The sequence below is a fragment of the Colias croceus genome, chromosome Z (assembly GCF_905220415.1).
Source record: "Colias croceus chromosome Z, ilColCroc2.1".
In the NCBI taxonomy this organism is placed as follows: domain Eukaryota; kingdom Metazoa; phylum Arthropoda; class Insecta; order Lepidoptera; family Pieridae; genus Colias; species Colias croceus.
In genome coordinates, this window is record NC_059568.1 from 4,891,995 (window position 1) to 4,909,354 (window position 17,360).

At 32.4% G+C, this 17,360-nt stretch overlaps 1 protein-coding gene across 1 annotated transcript in view; it reads right to left on the minus strand.

Annotated features, from left to right (window-relative positions):
- The window catches only part of LOC123705280 (glutamate receptor 1-like), a 152,510-nt gene that overhangs the window by 92,093 nt on the left and 43,057 nt on the right, over positions 1-17,360 (minus strand). Inside the window, exon 2 of the mRNA XM_045654000.1 lies at positions 4,979-5,011. Within this exon, the coding sequence (XP_045509956.1) occupies positions 4,979-5,011 (33 nt within the window). The remainder of the gene's footprint in view (positions 1-4,978; positions 5,012-17,360) is intronic.

Below are 17,360 nucleotides of genomic sequence, written 5' to 3' on the forward strand. Positions count from 1 at the left end.
AATTAAATTAAATTTAACTGCAAATTGTAATTATGATTGTTTTATTTTAAAACATTTGAAGTTGTTGTTAAGAAAATTTTCACTATTTTATTTATTGTTTATTGAAAAGCATACATGAAAAGATTCGTCCAGTCTACCATAAAGTTACGTTTCAAATTTTATCTCTGTCTATAGGTATCAATGTAAAATATGATTCTCAGGTAATCTACTAACTGCTCTACATACTATAAAATCGACCAATCACGTTAAAGCTCAAATAAACACCCACTATCCAATAAACAGTATTATACAATCATACAATCGTACATCGCACAAATCCATTCATTTTTCAAAAAGGAATGCACGACATTCCCAAATATCATCATATCATGAAAGCCAAAATATTCCGCTGTACTGATAAATGAAGTAAGGTGCTAATTAATTCACCAATCGATGTCGACTCACACTTCTAGCAATTAAAAACGTCGGCTTAATTTCATTTGCAGTAATTTGATTGGCATAATGCAGTACAATAGATCCTCAACGTTCAATGTTTAATTACCGATTGACAAATGACGTTAATTGAACGAATCTTTATAATGTGGGAGCGCATTTTTAAATACTCGATTTTAATGTGTACATTGACGAGTTTCGAGTTACTAATAACTAATAAGGTATTGATGTGTATATAGTTATGACGATTACAAATAAGAGAAATTTCGCCCGACATTATATCTCAATCTTCTTCTTAAAAATTTAGTGGCATTAATTGTCTAATATAATATTTAATTACAATTACAATTTCTACATTTTTTATTGGTGAATTAAATTGCATAAAACAATCCTCGTAGCTAAAATATTGTCATAATCGTTATCCTAGTCAAAGTAAAAAAAAAATGGATTGGAACAGAATTTTTCTACTTTTTTACATGATACACAAAACTTATTAAAAGGCAATGTATGCATTACATTACATAAGATAATATATTTTGCCTCCTAAATACCTAGCGTCTATTTACATAACATTGAATTACCAAGTAGTCAGCTATGGGACTTTTTAAATTCAAACAGTATTTTTATTCAAGTTTTTTGATTGTTATTAAATATGCAAAAAGTTTGGGCAATCAAAAATTTTTACTGTAAAAGTCTTTCATTTGGGACCAATTTGAAACCGGCCGGCGTTTCTTATACGTTAAGTTTACTTATTATTTCTCTGTTTTATTTTCTGTAAGGTCATTTAAAAGTATGTTAGAGCAGTAGAGGAGACCTGTAGGTATTCAAAATCAAATCCAATTAATCATTACTAATATTATAAATGCGATAGTAACTCTGTCTGCCTGTCTGTTACTCAATCACGCCTAAACTACTGAACCAATTTTCATGAAGTTTGGTATGGAGATATTTTGATACCCGAGAAAGGACATAGGCTACTTTTTATCCCAGGAAAATGACGCAATCCCGGAAATCCCACGGGAACGGGAACTATGTGGGTTTATCTTTGACTGCGCGGGCGAAGCCGCGGGCGGAAACCTAGTAAATAATAAATAAATATGTACTTAAATAAATGTTCAGGACTATTTTCACACACGGCACGATCTGATTTAACGTGTTTAAACAAAGTTTAATTACGCCAGCAAAGGTTATTACGAGGCACATTGTCTGAATGACAGTTGACCAGAATTTTCGTTAATAATACAGGCTGGCTATAAATGCATATGGTCGCTTTAATTGAAACACGACTCACCTTAAAGTGTACTTTATTAAAAATGCTTTATATTTCATCGCAATAACAATATAGACACTAGGGTTTTATTAAAATTTATAACGATTGGCTTTTATCATTTCGCATAGTAATTTTTATTACAAGATTAATATAATTATAGACGTTTCAGTTTGTTGCCTTTTTCATGGACTTAAAAACAATAATATGATCTTAGTGATCTGTTTTACTTTAGACTTAAAAAGGTTATGATTCAAATTTTATATTATTATTTTGTATGTTTGGGATACAATTGCATACAGTTATTTATTAATTTTCTTTCTTATCTATTATGATATGTCTCTAGATACCTTTTCCGAAATTGAAATTTTAGTTAGTTGTTCTTAAGTTTGTACAAGTACATTTGTAGTATTGAAGACGGTTCTTGCTTTTGTCCTACGACATTAATTATTCATTTTGTTTAAGAGACATTTCACAAACAACTGAAACATAAACCAAAACTTGCAAAGAAAAATCTAAATATGTCATTAAAATATACTACGTTTTTAAAATTGTTAGATATGTGAGTGAAAACGATATTCATAATTAAAAATTTCATAGCTCATATATGCAAGACCTTTGAATGTCGCCATTACCGACGTACGCTGGATATTTTTTTTTTATTAAAGTAACGGATAGCAAAGGAATATCACGAGCATTAAGACAATCCTAAGCTTGAAATGTACCGTTATGTTACGTACCTTTTTCTCATTTACTTCGAGAATTTGTAGAAATGCATTTTAATTACGCCTGTCTTGCTGTTGGGAAATATTAAAAATTCCTTATACAGGGGCAGAGTAAGAAAAATGAAGAGGTGGGAACTTAGTTAAAAATAAGTACAAATAATATAAAATGCCACAGTTTATTCTCGTCATGTCTAAGTCTTAGGGCTAGACCACCATTTGTTTTAATAAAGTCTGGTGCTTCGAGAAAAATGTGATAATTTATATGACGTACACAGAGTAGGATGGAGCAGAGAAATTGTGAAACTTTTTATACTTTCAGATAGTGCCTTTTTATTTATTTTCTTCTTGTTACCGGCGCAAATGAACGGCGTCTATTATTATTTTTATTGTATCTTCTTGTTCGATGTTATCGGTGGAGCTGGCATTTTATAAAATTCTAAACGCTCTCCGATTGAGTTTTAACTGGTTTTATAGTGGATAAAGTAATTGCTCGATTTTAGAAATTCGATGAATATGTACAAGCGATTGGTGAGTAAAGTAGTGGAATACTATGCCTTAATTTCGTAACTCGACACTAAAATTTCTCGACATCGTACTAGTAAAATTTTCCGAAATATGCTTTCACTAACCATCTTACCGTAGGACGACAGATGGTGTATACCCGATACAACTGAGATACAAATTTTCCTGACCGTCTGTCAGTGACATCTTGGCATCTTTGTTGGCCTCTCCATGCTCCGTTCAAAGTAAGGAGTGGTCGTAAGTCGCACAAACTATGATCACTGTACTATGCTGAGTACACATGAGTGAAAACTAGAGTACTCGGGTATCAGGAGACCGGGGAAAGTGTTATTAGTTAGATATTAAATAAAAATTGATTTGTTATATGTGTGTTCATACCATAATATTCTGTAGAGCATTAATTCTTCTCATAATTAGTTTGTATTATTCCAATAAGCATTGTAATAAACTTTTGTATATTAACGTTCGGTAACATAGTATTTAATGAATTTTTTTATAGTCAATAATTCTCATTAAACATATAGGTAGACTATTAATATTTGTTACTATAATTCTAAAAGCGAAAGTGCCACTGAACTAACTGTATCTTGGTTTCTTATCCCAAATTATGTCGTATCGTCTTCTATCTTCTACATAATACTAGCGTTTAGTGTATTTTGTGATAATAATTTAGCTCAATTCATACCCGTGACACAAATACAATGGATTAACCATACACTTTATAATCGAAAGGGGAAACCTCAAGATTGCGCTATAAGTATAATAATATAATTAATCTCAATATTTGGAATTTAATCATCGGTATACAAATTATGATTAACAGCGCCCTATTAAATTAGTTTCTATAGGAAGATCGTGGTTAACAGGCGTGTTCATAGTTAAATTGAGCGTTGTGTAAGCTCACCGTTTTATACGGGGAAATTTGCGAACGAATATTATCAAGGTTTCGTTTTCATTAACGTCATTATTAAACTAATACTTTGTTTTAAGGCTTCCTCGGTGTAAAATCGTTTGACGGGACCTTTGTTTTGACGCTTGCGACTTAATTTAGGTTTAATGTCTTCAACTGTAATAAGCATTTGGACTATAGTGACCTCTTTAAGGTCTTTTTGATATTGATCGTATTTATAAAACATTATTTGAATCGGAATTTACCACAGCAAATACTTGCGTTAATGCATGCTGTTCGAAGTTAACTTTGTAAAAGTTAGTGAAACTTTTAAAGACACATTGAGAGTAAAATTCAAGGTCGCGTCATGGCAATACCGTCACGACATGGAATAAGGCGACGATTTTGCGATCTTTGAATCTTGCCAAGTGGTTGGCACACACTCTTTTTTGTAAGAAAAAGTAATCGACGTTCAAAAGAAAACATGCCTCTTTATTTGTTAAAAAGAAATTCTTTTCAACTACACCACAATTCAAGGTCAATCCGCCAGTCGGTCAAAACATGATAACGATATCACCGTGTCACGTTTTTGTAACCGTTGCAGGGAACAAGCAAAATATAAGAGCGGCTTGTAGTCTTTGTGCTTGCAGAAATGTACACTCAAACTTTTTCAATTCTCCGGCACGGTGAGAGGGCAGGCTCTGTCATTATTAAGCCTTAGGCTCCCTGAAAGAAACTCCTACGTTCGTTTTTGTTCTATCTAGACCACAGGGGTGTTATTACTGACAATATTTCACGGTAAGTATGATAATAGATGTATTTTTCTTGACTGTTTTCCTTTAATTGGAATGGCTTTATTTGAACGTTAGGTTCATCAAATACAGCCCAAGAAATGAAAATGATGGTTTCGTAAGTGTTTGTTTAAAATTATGTTGTAATTTTTTATATATTTTGCACATAAAGCTCAAATAAGCTTTTATTATGTAATTTAGAAAAGGCGTTGAGACTGTTTTAATGCTACAAGTAGACAAATAAATATTTATATCATTTATTCAAAAATAATTATTGAATATAATATAATCGTTCAATATTTGAACTGTATTTTTTCGGTATGAAAATGATTGTATTGATTTTTCTACTTACCAAGGGTGACGGTGGCGTGAGGATTCTTTGGCCCTGAAACAAAATACATTACATTAATAATTTATACATCACAATAATAAAGATCAAGAATTATACCATTTCCTTAAACTTAATTCTATTAGGTATGAAAATTGTTTTTTCTTCAATTAATTATACGTAAATAAGTAGGTAGTATTTTAGTGCTACGCGATGAGGAAGTAGAATCTTTACCAGCTTAAAGTAACACATTTAGACTATATTATCTAATTCATATCTATCTACTTATTAAATAATTTACAATCTAGGTTCAGCAATTCCATACATTGTACACTTAGGAACTATATTTTCATTATAATATTATAACGACAGTACCCGATGCAGGCTAATAGACAGTATGGACTAGAATTTACTAAACGCATAATCCATAATCAATTTTATACTGCGCCTGAATGTACATTAGCTTAGCTATACCAGTAATTGCTTCGATATACCCTAATATACACAGCATACAATGACATAGCAGATAATAATTTGTACCGGCTTAGGAAATAATTAGCTTCGGGGCCATATTTTGACCTCTTCTTTCCAGACAGTTTACGCCGTGAATTGAACTGACTGGAAAATTCATATTATACCATACTTAACGATGATCGCACCCAGCCATGGCTATTGCGATCATAACATGAATTTGTCAGTCACTTCAATTCGGCGTAACCTGTCTGGAAATAAGAGGTCATAACATGGCCCCAGTACTAATATTTAGCGAAATATAAAGGCATAGGCGCACTATTCGAACGAGGGTACCATGCGGCCACGTCCCACTTAACTTTGGTCGCCACAACGTACATCTTTATGCTTTAACGGTAGTACTTATGAATTTAATTAAACCACCCCTTGATGTAAGTACAAGTAAAACCTTAATTGCATTTGGAGCGGAGTAATGAATATGAAATTTGACAGTTATATGTTTCGAGCTTACACTGCTGCTCTTCCTTGCTAAATTAGTCCAATATTAAATTAATTTTAAAGCACAGTAACGTTATACTTATCGTAATATAATGGCTTTTTAATGGGAAATTAATAGTTGCATTACGTTAATGTAATTAATGTAAGTCTATTATAGCAATCAATTAATGGTTATGAAGAAAATTCATTATGATTTCGATATACGTTATACACATATTATGTGTGTACTAATAATTATTTGTCATCAATAATTGTTTTTTTTTTTGTTATTATAATATTTTTAATAATTAATTTTGCAATATCGTTAATAATTAATTATTGACTCTTTTCCTCACCACCCAGGAGGTAGAGTCTGGAAGCACTTTTTTTTACGTCGAAAAGCAGGGCTGAAATGTTCTGTTCTTGCAGTGCTGCATGGGAAAAGAGCCAATAGCCAATATATGTATAGTTAAGAGTACTGAAAAATAGTACTCACTTCAGAGCGCTGTAAAACCTTAGCTATTGACGTAATGAAAAAATGTATGTAAAAGTTGTTCCTCGAAAAACAATCTACAAAAATGGTCTGATATCATTTCTTCGTAAAATGATAAAAAACAATTTTATCGAAACATTTAAATAGCTCTAATTTCTGAACATTTTCGCTTATAAATTTTTTATTTATAGTTCTACGACAAAAAGTTACTGGACCAAAGTTGTAGAGAATTTAATTTGCAACAAATAATGTTAACAAATTTTTTTATCAGATAAATAGTTTATGAGATATATCGTAAAAACCATTTCAACCACTATTTTCAAGATGGCGGCCGTGGGACAAGGGTGGCGACCCCACAAACTTGGTTTTAGCTTCACATTGAACCCCCCTACACATCCAAAAAATAAAATTGCGTCCTCTAAAAAACGCAAGGTTAGGCCAAAAAAATGTAACATTTCAATGGACTAAAAATTCATTATGATTTCGATATATTGACATTTCAACTCGATCTGTAAAATTTTATATCATTATTTATTAAATTGATTTCATTCAAAATGAAACAGAATTAATGAAATAGTTTTTTTTAATGTTATACACGTTATATGTTTGTAAAGAGTTCATATTTCTGTTAATACTGATACAAAATATTAATATCAAATATATATTTTCATTTCATTTTTTGGCTATATACTTACTCGAAATACAACACATTAATATCGAAATGAAATGACTGGAAATTTTATCAAGCATCAATTTATTATAACCTCATATTATTCACGATAAGGAAAAAACATTTTCTTTTACGTAGGAATGATGTTTTTCTTAAAGTTTCAAGTGTGGTATTTTTTATTTTGATTAATCGATATCCTACAAGTTAATTTATAATTTACACAGTCACTATTTATTCACTATTCAAAATGAAGAACATATAAGAAGAAAATTCAAGACGAAGAAAAAGACATACTGAGAAAACGTACTAATAAAAATAAGTATAAAACCTCTATTCAGGCATTAGAACCGAAAAAAACAGTCATATGTAAGCGCAAGCTTCAATCGTGTCCCAGAATACTTCAGAACACTTAAGACCGTTTAGAATTCGTTTACCTGTCTGCGTCCTCCACTAAAGGAACTACCTGGAAAATTTTCTTTGAAAAATTCTCTTCAATAAGGTTTTCATGCTCGTCCAGAAATTCCCTCGGAACTTTTAAGTACCTAATGTTTTTGACACGTCATTTAGTTTCCCTTTCAGAGAATAGCCCACTGAGGATCCACTGTTCAGGTATCAGCTTTTATGAGATATTTTTATATAATTAATCGGGTAACCCTAGCTCGGCTCAAAGGACTTTTTGTGCTCTTAGTCTAGTCTAGTTTTAAAAGTAAATGCGTATAACAAAATTCAAAAACATGGAATTTACGTTGAAATAATATTATTTTGGTTTTAGTTCCTGTACCATATGACCGCAATATTTATAGATATATTATTTTAGTTAATTATGCAGCTTATTTCGTATTTTACATACGACCACAATATGGATATGTTTATTAATAAACGAATGAATTTCAAAATATTTCGCTCTGGAATGCCTTTTGGGTGACATGAAAATTTACGGCTATTAATGGACAATGGACATTTTTTACAAAACCAGATTGTAAATATTGTAGGTATTGTTTTTGTATGAAAGAACAAAACACTATTTTTTATAAATAACACAATATTCTATAGATATGCTATCAATCAGTTCTGTCCTAAAGCTATTGTGCTGATGTAGTATTTTTCCGTCCATACAATCACTACTGCCTATAGTATTGTTGGAAATTGAAAGTTCTTTTGGACAAAGTAAAACATTATAAAGAGTGATAATAGATAATGTGATACCAACTTTAATTTATATAAAAGTCTTAATTTCAAAATTTAATCACTGCTTCATCTGATAGGAAGTGATCGGATCTGGAGTGGAGCATTTACACTTACCTAACAACTTCACTAACGTTCGTTTCAATCTTATATAACACCTAAAGATACTATACTAAGCGCATTCCTTATTAAAACCAAATCCGGGATTATGACGCACACAGCGGTCACCACAAGCTATGCACCTGTCTACATAATGTATGATCTTTACGTACTAATTAATAGTAACGAGGAGATTGTTAATCATTCCGTGGGTGCTTAATGAGACATGGTACAGAGCCGCTTACACAGTCACATGATGTAGTTTAATAGCACACAATTTGTCAGCTGACGGACGATTTGTTCTCGACACGGAAGAATTAGTTGAGCATGATTAGCTTATATTATATTGCTCTGGAACGTTCTAGGTTTTTTGTTGTTTATTCTTTGGTAATTAGATATTTTATTAGCATTTAGAACGTAACTCTATGTTAAGATAAATTGAAATATGTTCTAATTTTACGACACATGGGAGCTGCTGGGTAGTACTTAATTTCTGGATATTCTACTTATATTCAGTAGGTATGTGAGTATAAAATATATTATTGGTTTCTTGGTAACATCCAATATTTTAAACAAACAATATGATATTAAGAACAGGAAATTTGTGCCTACATTTACGCTTGAACGTATTGAATTCTTATCAACGTTGCCTAAATTCAATCAACTTTCTTTTCACAAGAAATAATGTTATTTTCACATATTATGATATTATTATCTAGTTAGATAAGTTACATATTATGTAAAATTGAATTGTTGTATTGACATGATTTTAAAAGAGCAACTATGGAGCTTCTAGCCGGTTCTTCTCCATAGATACTGCTTTCCGAATCGGTGGTAAATGTTAAAAATATGTAAAGACGTTTGCAAGAATTGAATAAATTAATGTTTGAGTTTGAATTATTATGTAAAGTTATGCAACTATTTTTGTCATGATAATTATAGTTTTATATATTATATGGTTCTATTGACACTGATGATATAAGCTTATTGAGATAAAGATATATATAATTGTAATTATATTTATGCAGAAAAATATGAATTAATTCTCAAAGTATACCGACGTAGCAAGTCACTTCTCTTGAGTGAGACATCAAATGCATTAGAATCTCTATTTCCAATGTTTGAATTGTACTTATTCAGAACAAACATTGGATCACGCAAGTTGTTTATTGCCAACAGAAAAAAAAACAGCAACGAACAAAGTTTACACGTTATTGTCTAAGTTTTTTGCTCAGACATAATGCCGGTTCACAAAAACCGGGCAGCGTACCGTAACGTATAACTACGACTTTGAAATATACCCTCAAGTATGATTCTCCCGACAATGAGAGAAGCACTTTTAGTTGAACTCATAATTTACTTCGCTTTGTGATTTTTCATCGCGCCGACGAGTCATTTGTACAAACCGAACCCGGGTCACTTTTCAGCCGCGACGCCGTGATTTTGTGTCAATTCTCCTTCTCGAAGTTATGAGTACTCTCATGTTGAGTGTTTTTGCAAGATGTTTACTGTTTACCCTTGGTGGACGATCAGGACAACATTCCTGAATTTAATTTCTTATACCTAAGAATTTACAGCCACACACTAAACAATTCATGCTTCGTATGCCTCCTGTTTCGTTAAAAATATTTGGATTCAGAATTGTAAGTAATAGTAAAACCACAACACTTAACCTAAACATAACCATTAACCCATCTTTTAACAGTGCAGTAAAACCATCACTGTGGAAATGTAAGTCGAATATTACGTAAATTACGAAAACAGACAATAATAAATCCGCACAATATGCATTACAGACATCGATACGTTTACGAAATGGCCAAACGGAAACGTTCATGTCCATTAAAAACTTTGGATGCACATCCAAGCTATTCGTAATCACCGAAACGATTTGAACGTAGGAACCACGTAGGAACTGAACTTTTCTGACGCCCAACTCATTAATTCGTTTTGCCCGCATGACGTCCGTATGTTGATCCACACATCGTTAGGAAATTTGTCAAACTAATACAAAGTTCCATCAGATCCGGGCTCGGCGTGTTTCCAAAATCTCAAATGTTCGGCTAATTAATGAAAACTGTTGTCATGAGCGATCTAGATAAAATCGGGGTGGTTTTTGCGAACTGTGTGAAATATAGTTTATGGAGATTGGTCTATTAGAATTTCATTTTCATTTATGGTTATACTTTGTCGGTAAACAGATTTCATCAAACAAGACTTGTATAAATTAGGCACGTGTCATATTAATGTATAGTTAAAAATTGTATATCATATTTTGATAACTCATTTAATTTAAGAATATCGTCTTAAATGTAGTATGTACTCTACTCTACTATTTGTTTTGTTTACAAGGGATACACTGAAATGTATTCAACCCCGTTACTAGGTCAACATAGTAAATTAATCACCGGCATTGTGAACATAGTTTCCAAGTATTTTAATCAATTGTCATTAAGCAACCGAATGAAGTGGAGCTATTCGTAGTTCGCAAGCGTCTACAGGTGGTAAACGTTTTAATTTAGCTGCATAATACAACTCGAAACACTTTATTATCTTGACCTTGTTGGGCTAAGTATCCATTAAGCGTGTTAAATACATCATTAGTGAAGCTGTGGTGAAATATTATTTCAGAATTCTGAATTGAAGGTGAGTACTTAAATTTTAATGATTATGATAAAAACTTCCGTCGTGAAGCTCTTACAGAAACTGTATTCAAATGTCTGAATCAATGTACTTAAATTTGGGAAGGTAACGTTATATCTAGAACATTCAGAACAATCTACAAGATGCTAATAAAATGATATGAAGCCCATTAACGTCAGAATGGGTCCTCATTCAAATATTCAGATGAAATAGCGGGTGAAAAGAAAGCTAAAAAACATTATGTTCCGCTTATATACTTACGTTAAATAAGCAACATTTATGCTGAAAAATACATAAATCTGAAAAGATTCTCCTCAGTTTACAAAACATATTACGACAAAAATACTGCAGATGGAATTTACGAAAAAGTCCGGTTAGAATTTTTAATTCAGACCCAATCAAGTAATTAATCACATTAAATAGTCTAGCCCAGATATTAAACAACAAGGTCTGTGCATAATTTTCACTTTATTCCATAGCACCAGAAATAGGAACGAACGTTAAGTACTTAGTTTTATAAAAGGAGGTCAAATACAATTAGAGCAGTCGAATTGGTGCATAGGGGAGAGCTGTTCACGTTTATAAGTTTCGCAGATAGAAGGGAATATTATCAAATTGAAATATAAAATTGTCTGGTTCAGAGGTGACGTTAATTTTTCACACGGATTTTAGTATGCTCTAGTTTTAAAGTTTCGTACCAGATAATCCATTTCACAAACACGCTAAGTTTTATTAATTCAGTTAAAGGAGTAATTAAGGCTAAGCTTATAGGATTGTAATGTAATAGAAATCGTCTTTGATACTGTAAATAGCTGTAAATCATTAAAAATATTCAATTAACTACAAAAGTGTTTAAAGGTATAGACGAGTCCTGAGAGATCTCAGTCCAAGTTAATGTCCACAAAAATTAAATCGAGTTAAGTTAATTTCTGTAAATAAATCTATCTTCGGCCTTCGAGAGGTATTAATGGCAGCAAAAAGGAGCAAGAGCAACGGATCAAATCTCTCTTGCCTCCGTCTTTTCGCTGCATATCGGTTCTAAGAATTGAACCTAGCGGAACCTTCTAGATCTCCTTTTGCAATACGTTTAGAATTAACGGTATGGCATTCCGGGATTCCTTGATAATCCATTAATTAATCCATTATTCTGTGTTTCAAAGACTTAAAATAAAGCATAGAATATAAAAACATCTCTTCAAGTTGAGATCATGAATTCTTATTATTTTGATCAAATTATTATTTTGAGAGTTCTGTCTTATATTGGTGGTACCATGGTGGTATTGTTTAGGCCTGGTTTATAATTTTAGAATATCAAGTGGGAACAGTCAGTCTCACTGAATATATAAAAGAACATAATATTATTATTAGCAGGTACAATGTAATTAGCCCATTTGAGAGGTGAAAATATGAAATGGCTTATTCTACTAAGAATATTAGACAATTTTAAAGAGAAATATCATAGGAGTGTATAAAAAGTAGTTTACCATGTCGTTACTTAATAATACGAGGATGCCCAGTTTTGTAATTTTATTTCTAAATTGGCAGAAATGGCGTGTGAATAGCACAAGAAATGTTGAATCAAGTATATTAAACTTGAATAACGGAAAATGTTAGTGGCGCTAGTTTTGTTTGAAATCATTTTACTGTTTTGTGACTGTCAACATTATCTACAAAATAATCACTATACACATTTCTACAATAACAATATAGTTTTATTATAATGAAGGGTAATTTGGAAAGACGTAAATTTATGCAGAACAGTAAAATTTACAGATACCGTCTCTTTTTATTGTTGTTAATGGTTTTTAATTTTCAGTAAATTTAATTCACTCCGTTTTCGTTCGTTTCACTTGCGTCAAGTAAAAGCCGTATTTTCTGTGGACTTAAAATGAATCTAATTACGCCTTAAATTTGGGTTACTTAAATTAAGTTTCCGTAAATTGTATTACACTTAAAACTCTTGGTTTTTTCAACCGTAAAATGTGGAAATGAGGTGTTATGAGTTTGGTACTTAGTAGCGTGTGTTTCAATATTACTGGCAGCTTAAATTTTGTAATCATGTGTTTGGTATACACATATTTATTAATTCCAACGCAAACTCTTACGTATAGAAAGTAAAAAGGTTATCCAAGGTCCTTTGGCAACAGTTCTAGAAAATTATCTTTGTCTGGTTATTGATTCAACTTGACCATTATGTGTTTATAATCACAGAACTATATGTGTTTATAATAGTACTAATTACACATATAGGTCGGTAGCCTCAATCCAAGCATGCATGGGCTATTACTTAGCGTTTATCGAACTGATTGAATAATAATTCGGTTATCGGGTCACCTTGAGACGTAATTTATCATATTTCGTGTCCTGAACACGCTTGGCAATCAATGTGTCAGCTCAGTTAATGTGTTGTGGACGATGTTATTGATGTAAGTCTGGTACGAATTATATGTTTAGGTTTTTCATTTTTTATGCAGGTAACACCAAATTTTAAAAATAAGAGAGGTATCTAGATTTCAAAAAGTTAAGAAAACAATGATTTTACTATAAGATATCGATCAATTAATTTAATCATTCAATTAGGTCGATAAAATCAGTTAAATTATATATAGTTCTATCTAATATTTTTACTGGATTGAAAACTTTAGTTGTGATTTCTAAAAGGGTCACTTTAAATACACATACAGTTACTATTTATACCATAAAGCTTTCACCGACTAACGTTAAAAAGCTACTTAATGCATGTGTTCCGAAATAAAGGGTAATCTCGAAAGTAGACGGGAAGTATTTGCAATTGAAATAGTGTGAACAGCTGTAAATTCAGCTATGTTTACAAAAGGCTTAAAACTGAGCATGTTTGAATATACCTCGCTTTGTAGTTTAGTCTTTTCTGAATAATCAACATAACCTCTTGAAAACGGAACACTTTTGAAACTCTCCGGATTATTTATTTAAATCTTGCCTCGCCTTGCGAAATTAAAATATCGCGTTTTTTCTTTTAAACATATTCATTGTTGTGATAGCGGTACAATGTAATCGTGTGTTTGTTCAGTATATAAGCTGGAGGAATTGTCGTTATTTTTAATCTGGATGAGTTTTATCATTGAAAATACATACAACGCTTTGTAAAGTTGTTTAACAAATATGACATGTGAGGGCGATTTAAATTGATTGTTTTGATTATATAAGTTTATAGATAATTATATAATTTGAGATTATAAAAGTGGTACAGTATCTAGTCAGTATAAAGACAGTGAAGTTCAGACTCTAGGCATCGCCATATGATGGACGTTCCATGTACCCGGACAAGCGGTTCGGATCGACATTCTTCATCCGAACCGCGAGGGACTGGAACATGCTTCCTGAGTATGTGTTCCCCGACGAGTACAATATGGGGGTCTTCAAGCGAAGAGTGAACGGGTACCTTCTAGGGAAGCGCGCTCCATCATAGGCCACATCTCAGCTTACCATCAGGCGAGATCGTGGTCAAGCGCTTCCCTATCACACAATAAAAAAAAAGTGAAAACTCTATATGAGATTTCGTATACTCAGGCAGATACAATATTTTTTTATGATTTAACACTAATGCCATGCTACTTATGGCATATTTAAAAGGCCCCAGAGGCCAGAACTAATTAGATTTTGTAAATTTAATTCATAAACCAGTCTATCGGATTTTCAGTGACAAGGACACAAAATTCCTACATTAGGCCGTGAACACATTGAAGCAGTGTGCGGGTTCGAAGCAAGCACCTTTTTGAATAGCGAAGAAGCATTTTTCGGTAGAATGAGCTTGGCTTTTCCGATGAGTTCATTCGTATTCATTTGCTTAGTGTATTCACACCATTAGACAGGCTGTATATATTGCAACTGATAGAATGGAAAACATTGGAATACTTGGCTTTTATTTTCATACTTCATTACTCTTATTTGTGTGTTTACTAATAACAAACGGTAGCTTTTCTTATGGGTATTTCACGTTATCGCGGTAGAGTTGTTGCCCATACAAATTGACCTATTTCATCTCCTGCAAGTAAGACCTAGGCTATTAATTTAGCGTTATCTGAATATTAACTATAAATACTGATGAGTTACATTTCAGCAAAGTGTGTATTTGATATTTTCAGTTTTCTAGCATTGACATGCTTTATAAATGAACATTTTTAACCTATTGCATAGCTTCTATCGCGGGCCTTGAGCGCGGGGACCGAATCGAGAAATTCCGTAACGAAAAAACCTCACGCTCTCCACTCCGACGGGCGGAGGTGTGGCTTGAAGGCATAGCATGCAATAGCTTTACCGCGGCAGCCCCCGAGTGCCACACGTCGTTTTTATTGAAACATTCGATCACGAGGAGGTGGGATGTACCTTAGACACATAAAACCGAAAGAGTAGAATAAATTCGATTACTATTGCGGGATCACGGGTGGCCAAGTCTAGACGTCCGCGTCGCCCCGGAATAACATGCAGGTTTGAATACCGTGATCGAATTGTTTCTATTCTTTAAAACATTATAATATCAGTATGCTGATATTAATAAAGTGTGTATTTGGCATTTGAAAATAAGGTACTTCATTCTATAAAATAAAATACATTTAATTAATAATATATTAGGTTTAATAGTTATTTCAAATCGTCATACAAGCGGGCAAATATTAGGAATGTTCAGGTTACTGAAGAGTATAGCACATGCACACACTAAAATTTAAATAAGGCATTAGGCAACAAAGACTCAGGTGCTGAAATGTCGAATGCCAGTAGCATCGAAATCCAGGTTGATACAATTTGAAGCAATTGCTGCTGACGGCTTTCAAGTACATTTGGATTTAATGTTTACTATTTCTTTAATTTGGCTCCAAAATTGTAAAATAATTAGGTTACTGCAAGAAATGTAGACGAATAATGATTGCTATAAAATTTGTGCGGTTGGGATCAATTTGGTCTCAACGCATCTACGATGTATTTTAAGGACAGTTTTTTAAATATAAAATGTTAAATTTATTGACTCTTCGCAGAATATGAATTTCATGTGGATTTAGTATTTCACACCCAACGTATTGCTTTTTGGGCAGAACTGGCGACAACGAGCGAAAGACCGGGATCAATGGTGTGCCATGACTGAGGCCTATCAATGAGGCCGTCCAGCTGTAGTGGGCAAACATGGGATGATAATGATGTATGGCTTTATAGAGAAAAAAAGGAGGGAAGTTTAAATCGGAATGATATTTATTTCATACACTGCCTTTATTTTGATAGGGTGACAATGTTAATTGAACTTTTTCTAGTTGTAGGTATATATTATATAAACTTTGTAAAACATGTTATCATATCGATTACAAATTGAATGTTATCTTTAATGTTATCTTTATAGCCAAAAAAGTGAATTATTAAAAAAATGAACGCGCAGTTTAAATCTAAATGTTTTTTTGCATATTTTGACGTGTTTATAATATGAATAGAACCTATGCACTGTATATAATATAGCACATAATAATGAGCTTGTACAATAAGATATTATTCATGGATTTGCCACTACAATAACAAGAAGAAAAATGTTTTTCACAATAATGAATTTAATAGCACACACACACCTACACACAAATTTTTCTTCGTAATGTTTGTGTGGAAAAAGGTGGATGTTGAAAAATTCCCAGCCTCCGTTATTTCTTATACCCGTGCGAGTGTTGGCGAAGGGCAGACATGTCTCGTTCTGTATTATTTTTCTATATTGTGATCATTCTTCTGGAGAATTTCATAGTAAGTTAAATGATGAATATTTTTTGGGATAGAAAAGTTTGTGTGACGTCGACTAATGTTTCAAGAAGTTTTTTTTAAGAGTACCGGTAGTCTGTACAAATTAGTCGGTAATTACCGACAACTAATTTATAGACCCGTCTTCAGCAATGAAAATGATGTCGCTTAATACCTCTCCCCAATTTGATGGAAGCATACAATGGATACATATTTGTTTATAATTTTTATTCTTCACAAAACTTTCCGTTATGCGTCAAAATATTTATATAATAATAGCCTTGTAGTAATGCATTTTTATCTAAATTAATAACATCATTATTTCAATTCCGTAGATATATGAACAATGAATAAAATATAGATTTCATGGATTTGGAAAATCATTTCTTTGCAACACATTCGAATGTTGTCAAAACAAATTATTCTTTGACATTGTCAATCGTTATGATACCGACGTTTTGATCTCGACAAGACACAGCGACAAGATCTCGATAACTAAAGCCCTTCTCCCATTACGATTTACGATACTTCTAGAATAGGTACGATACTCGAGTAGAATACTAGTAAGATATTTGCTCGCTACCCGATGATCGCATATTATGCGACTGAAAAATGACTAA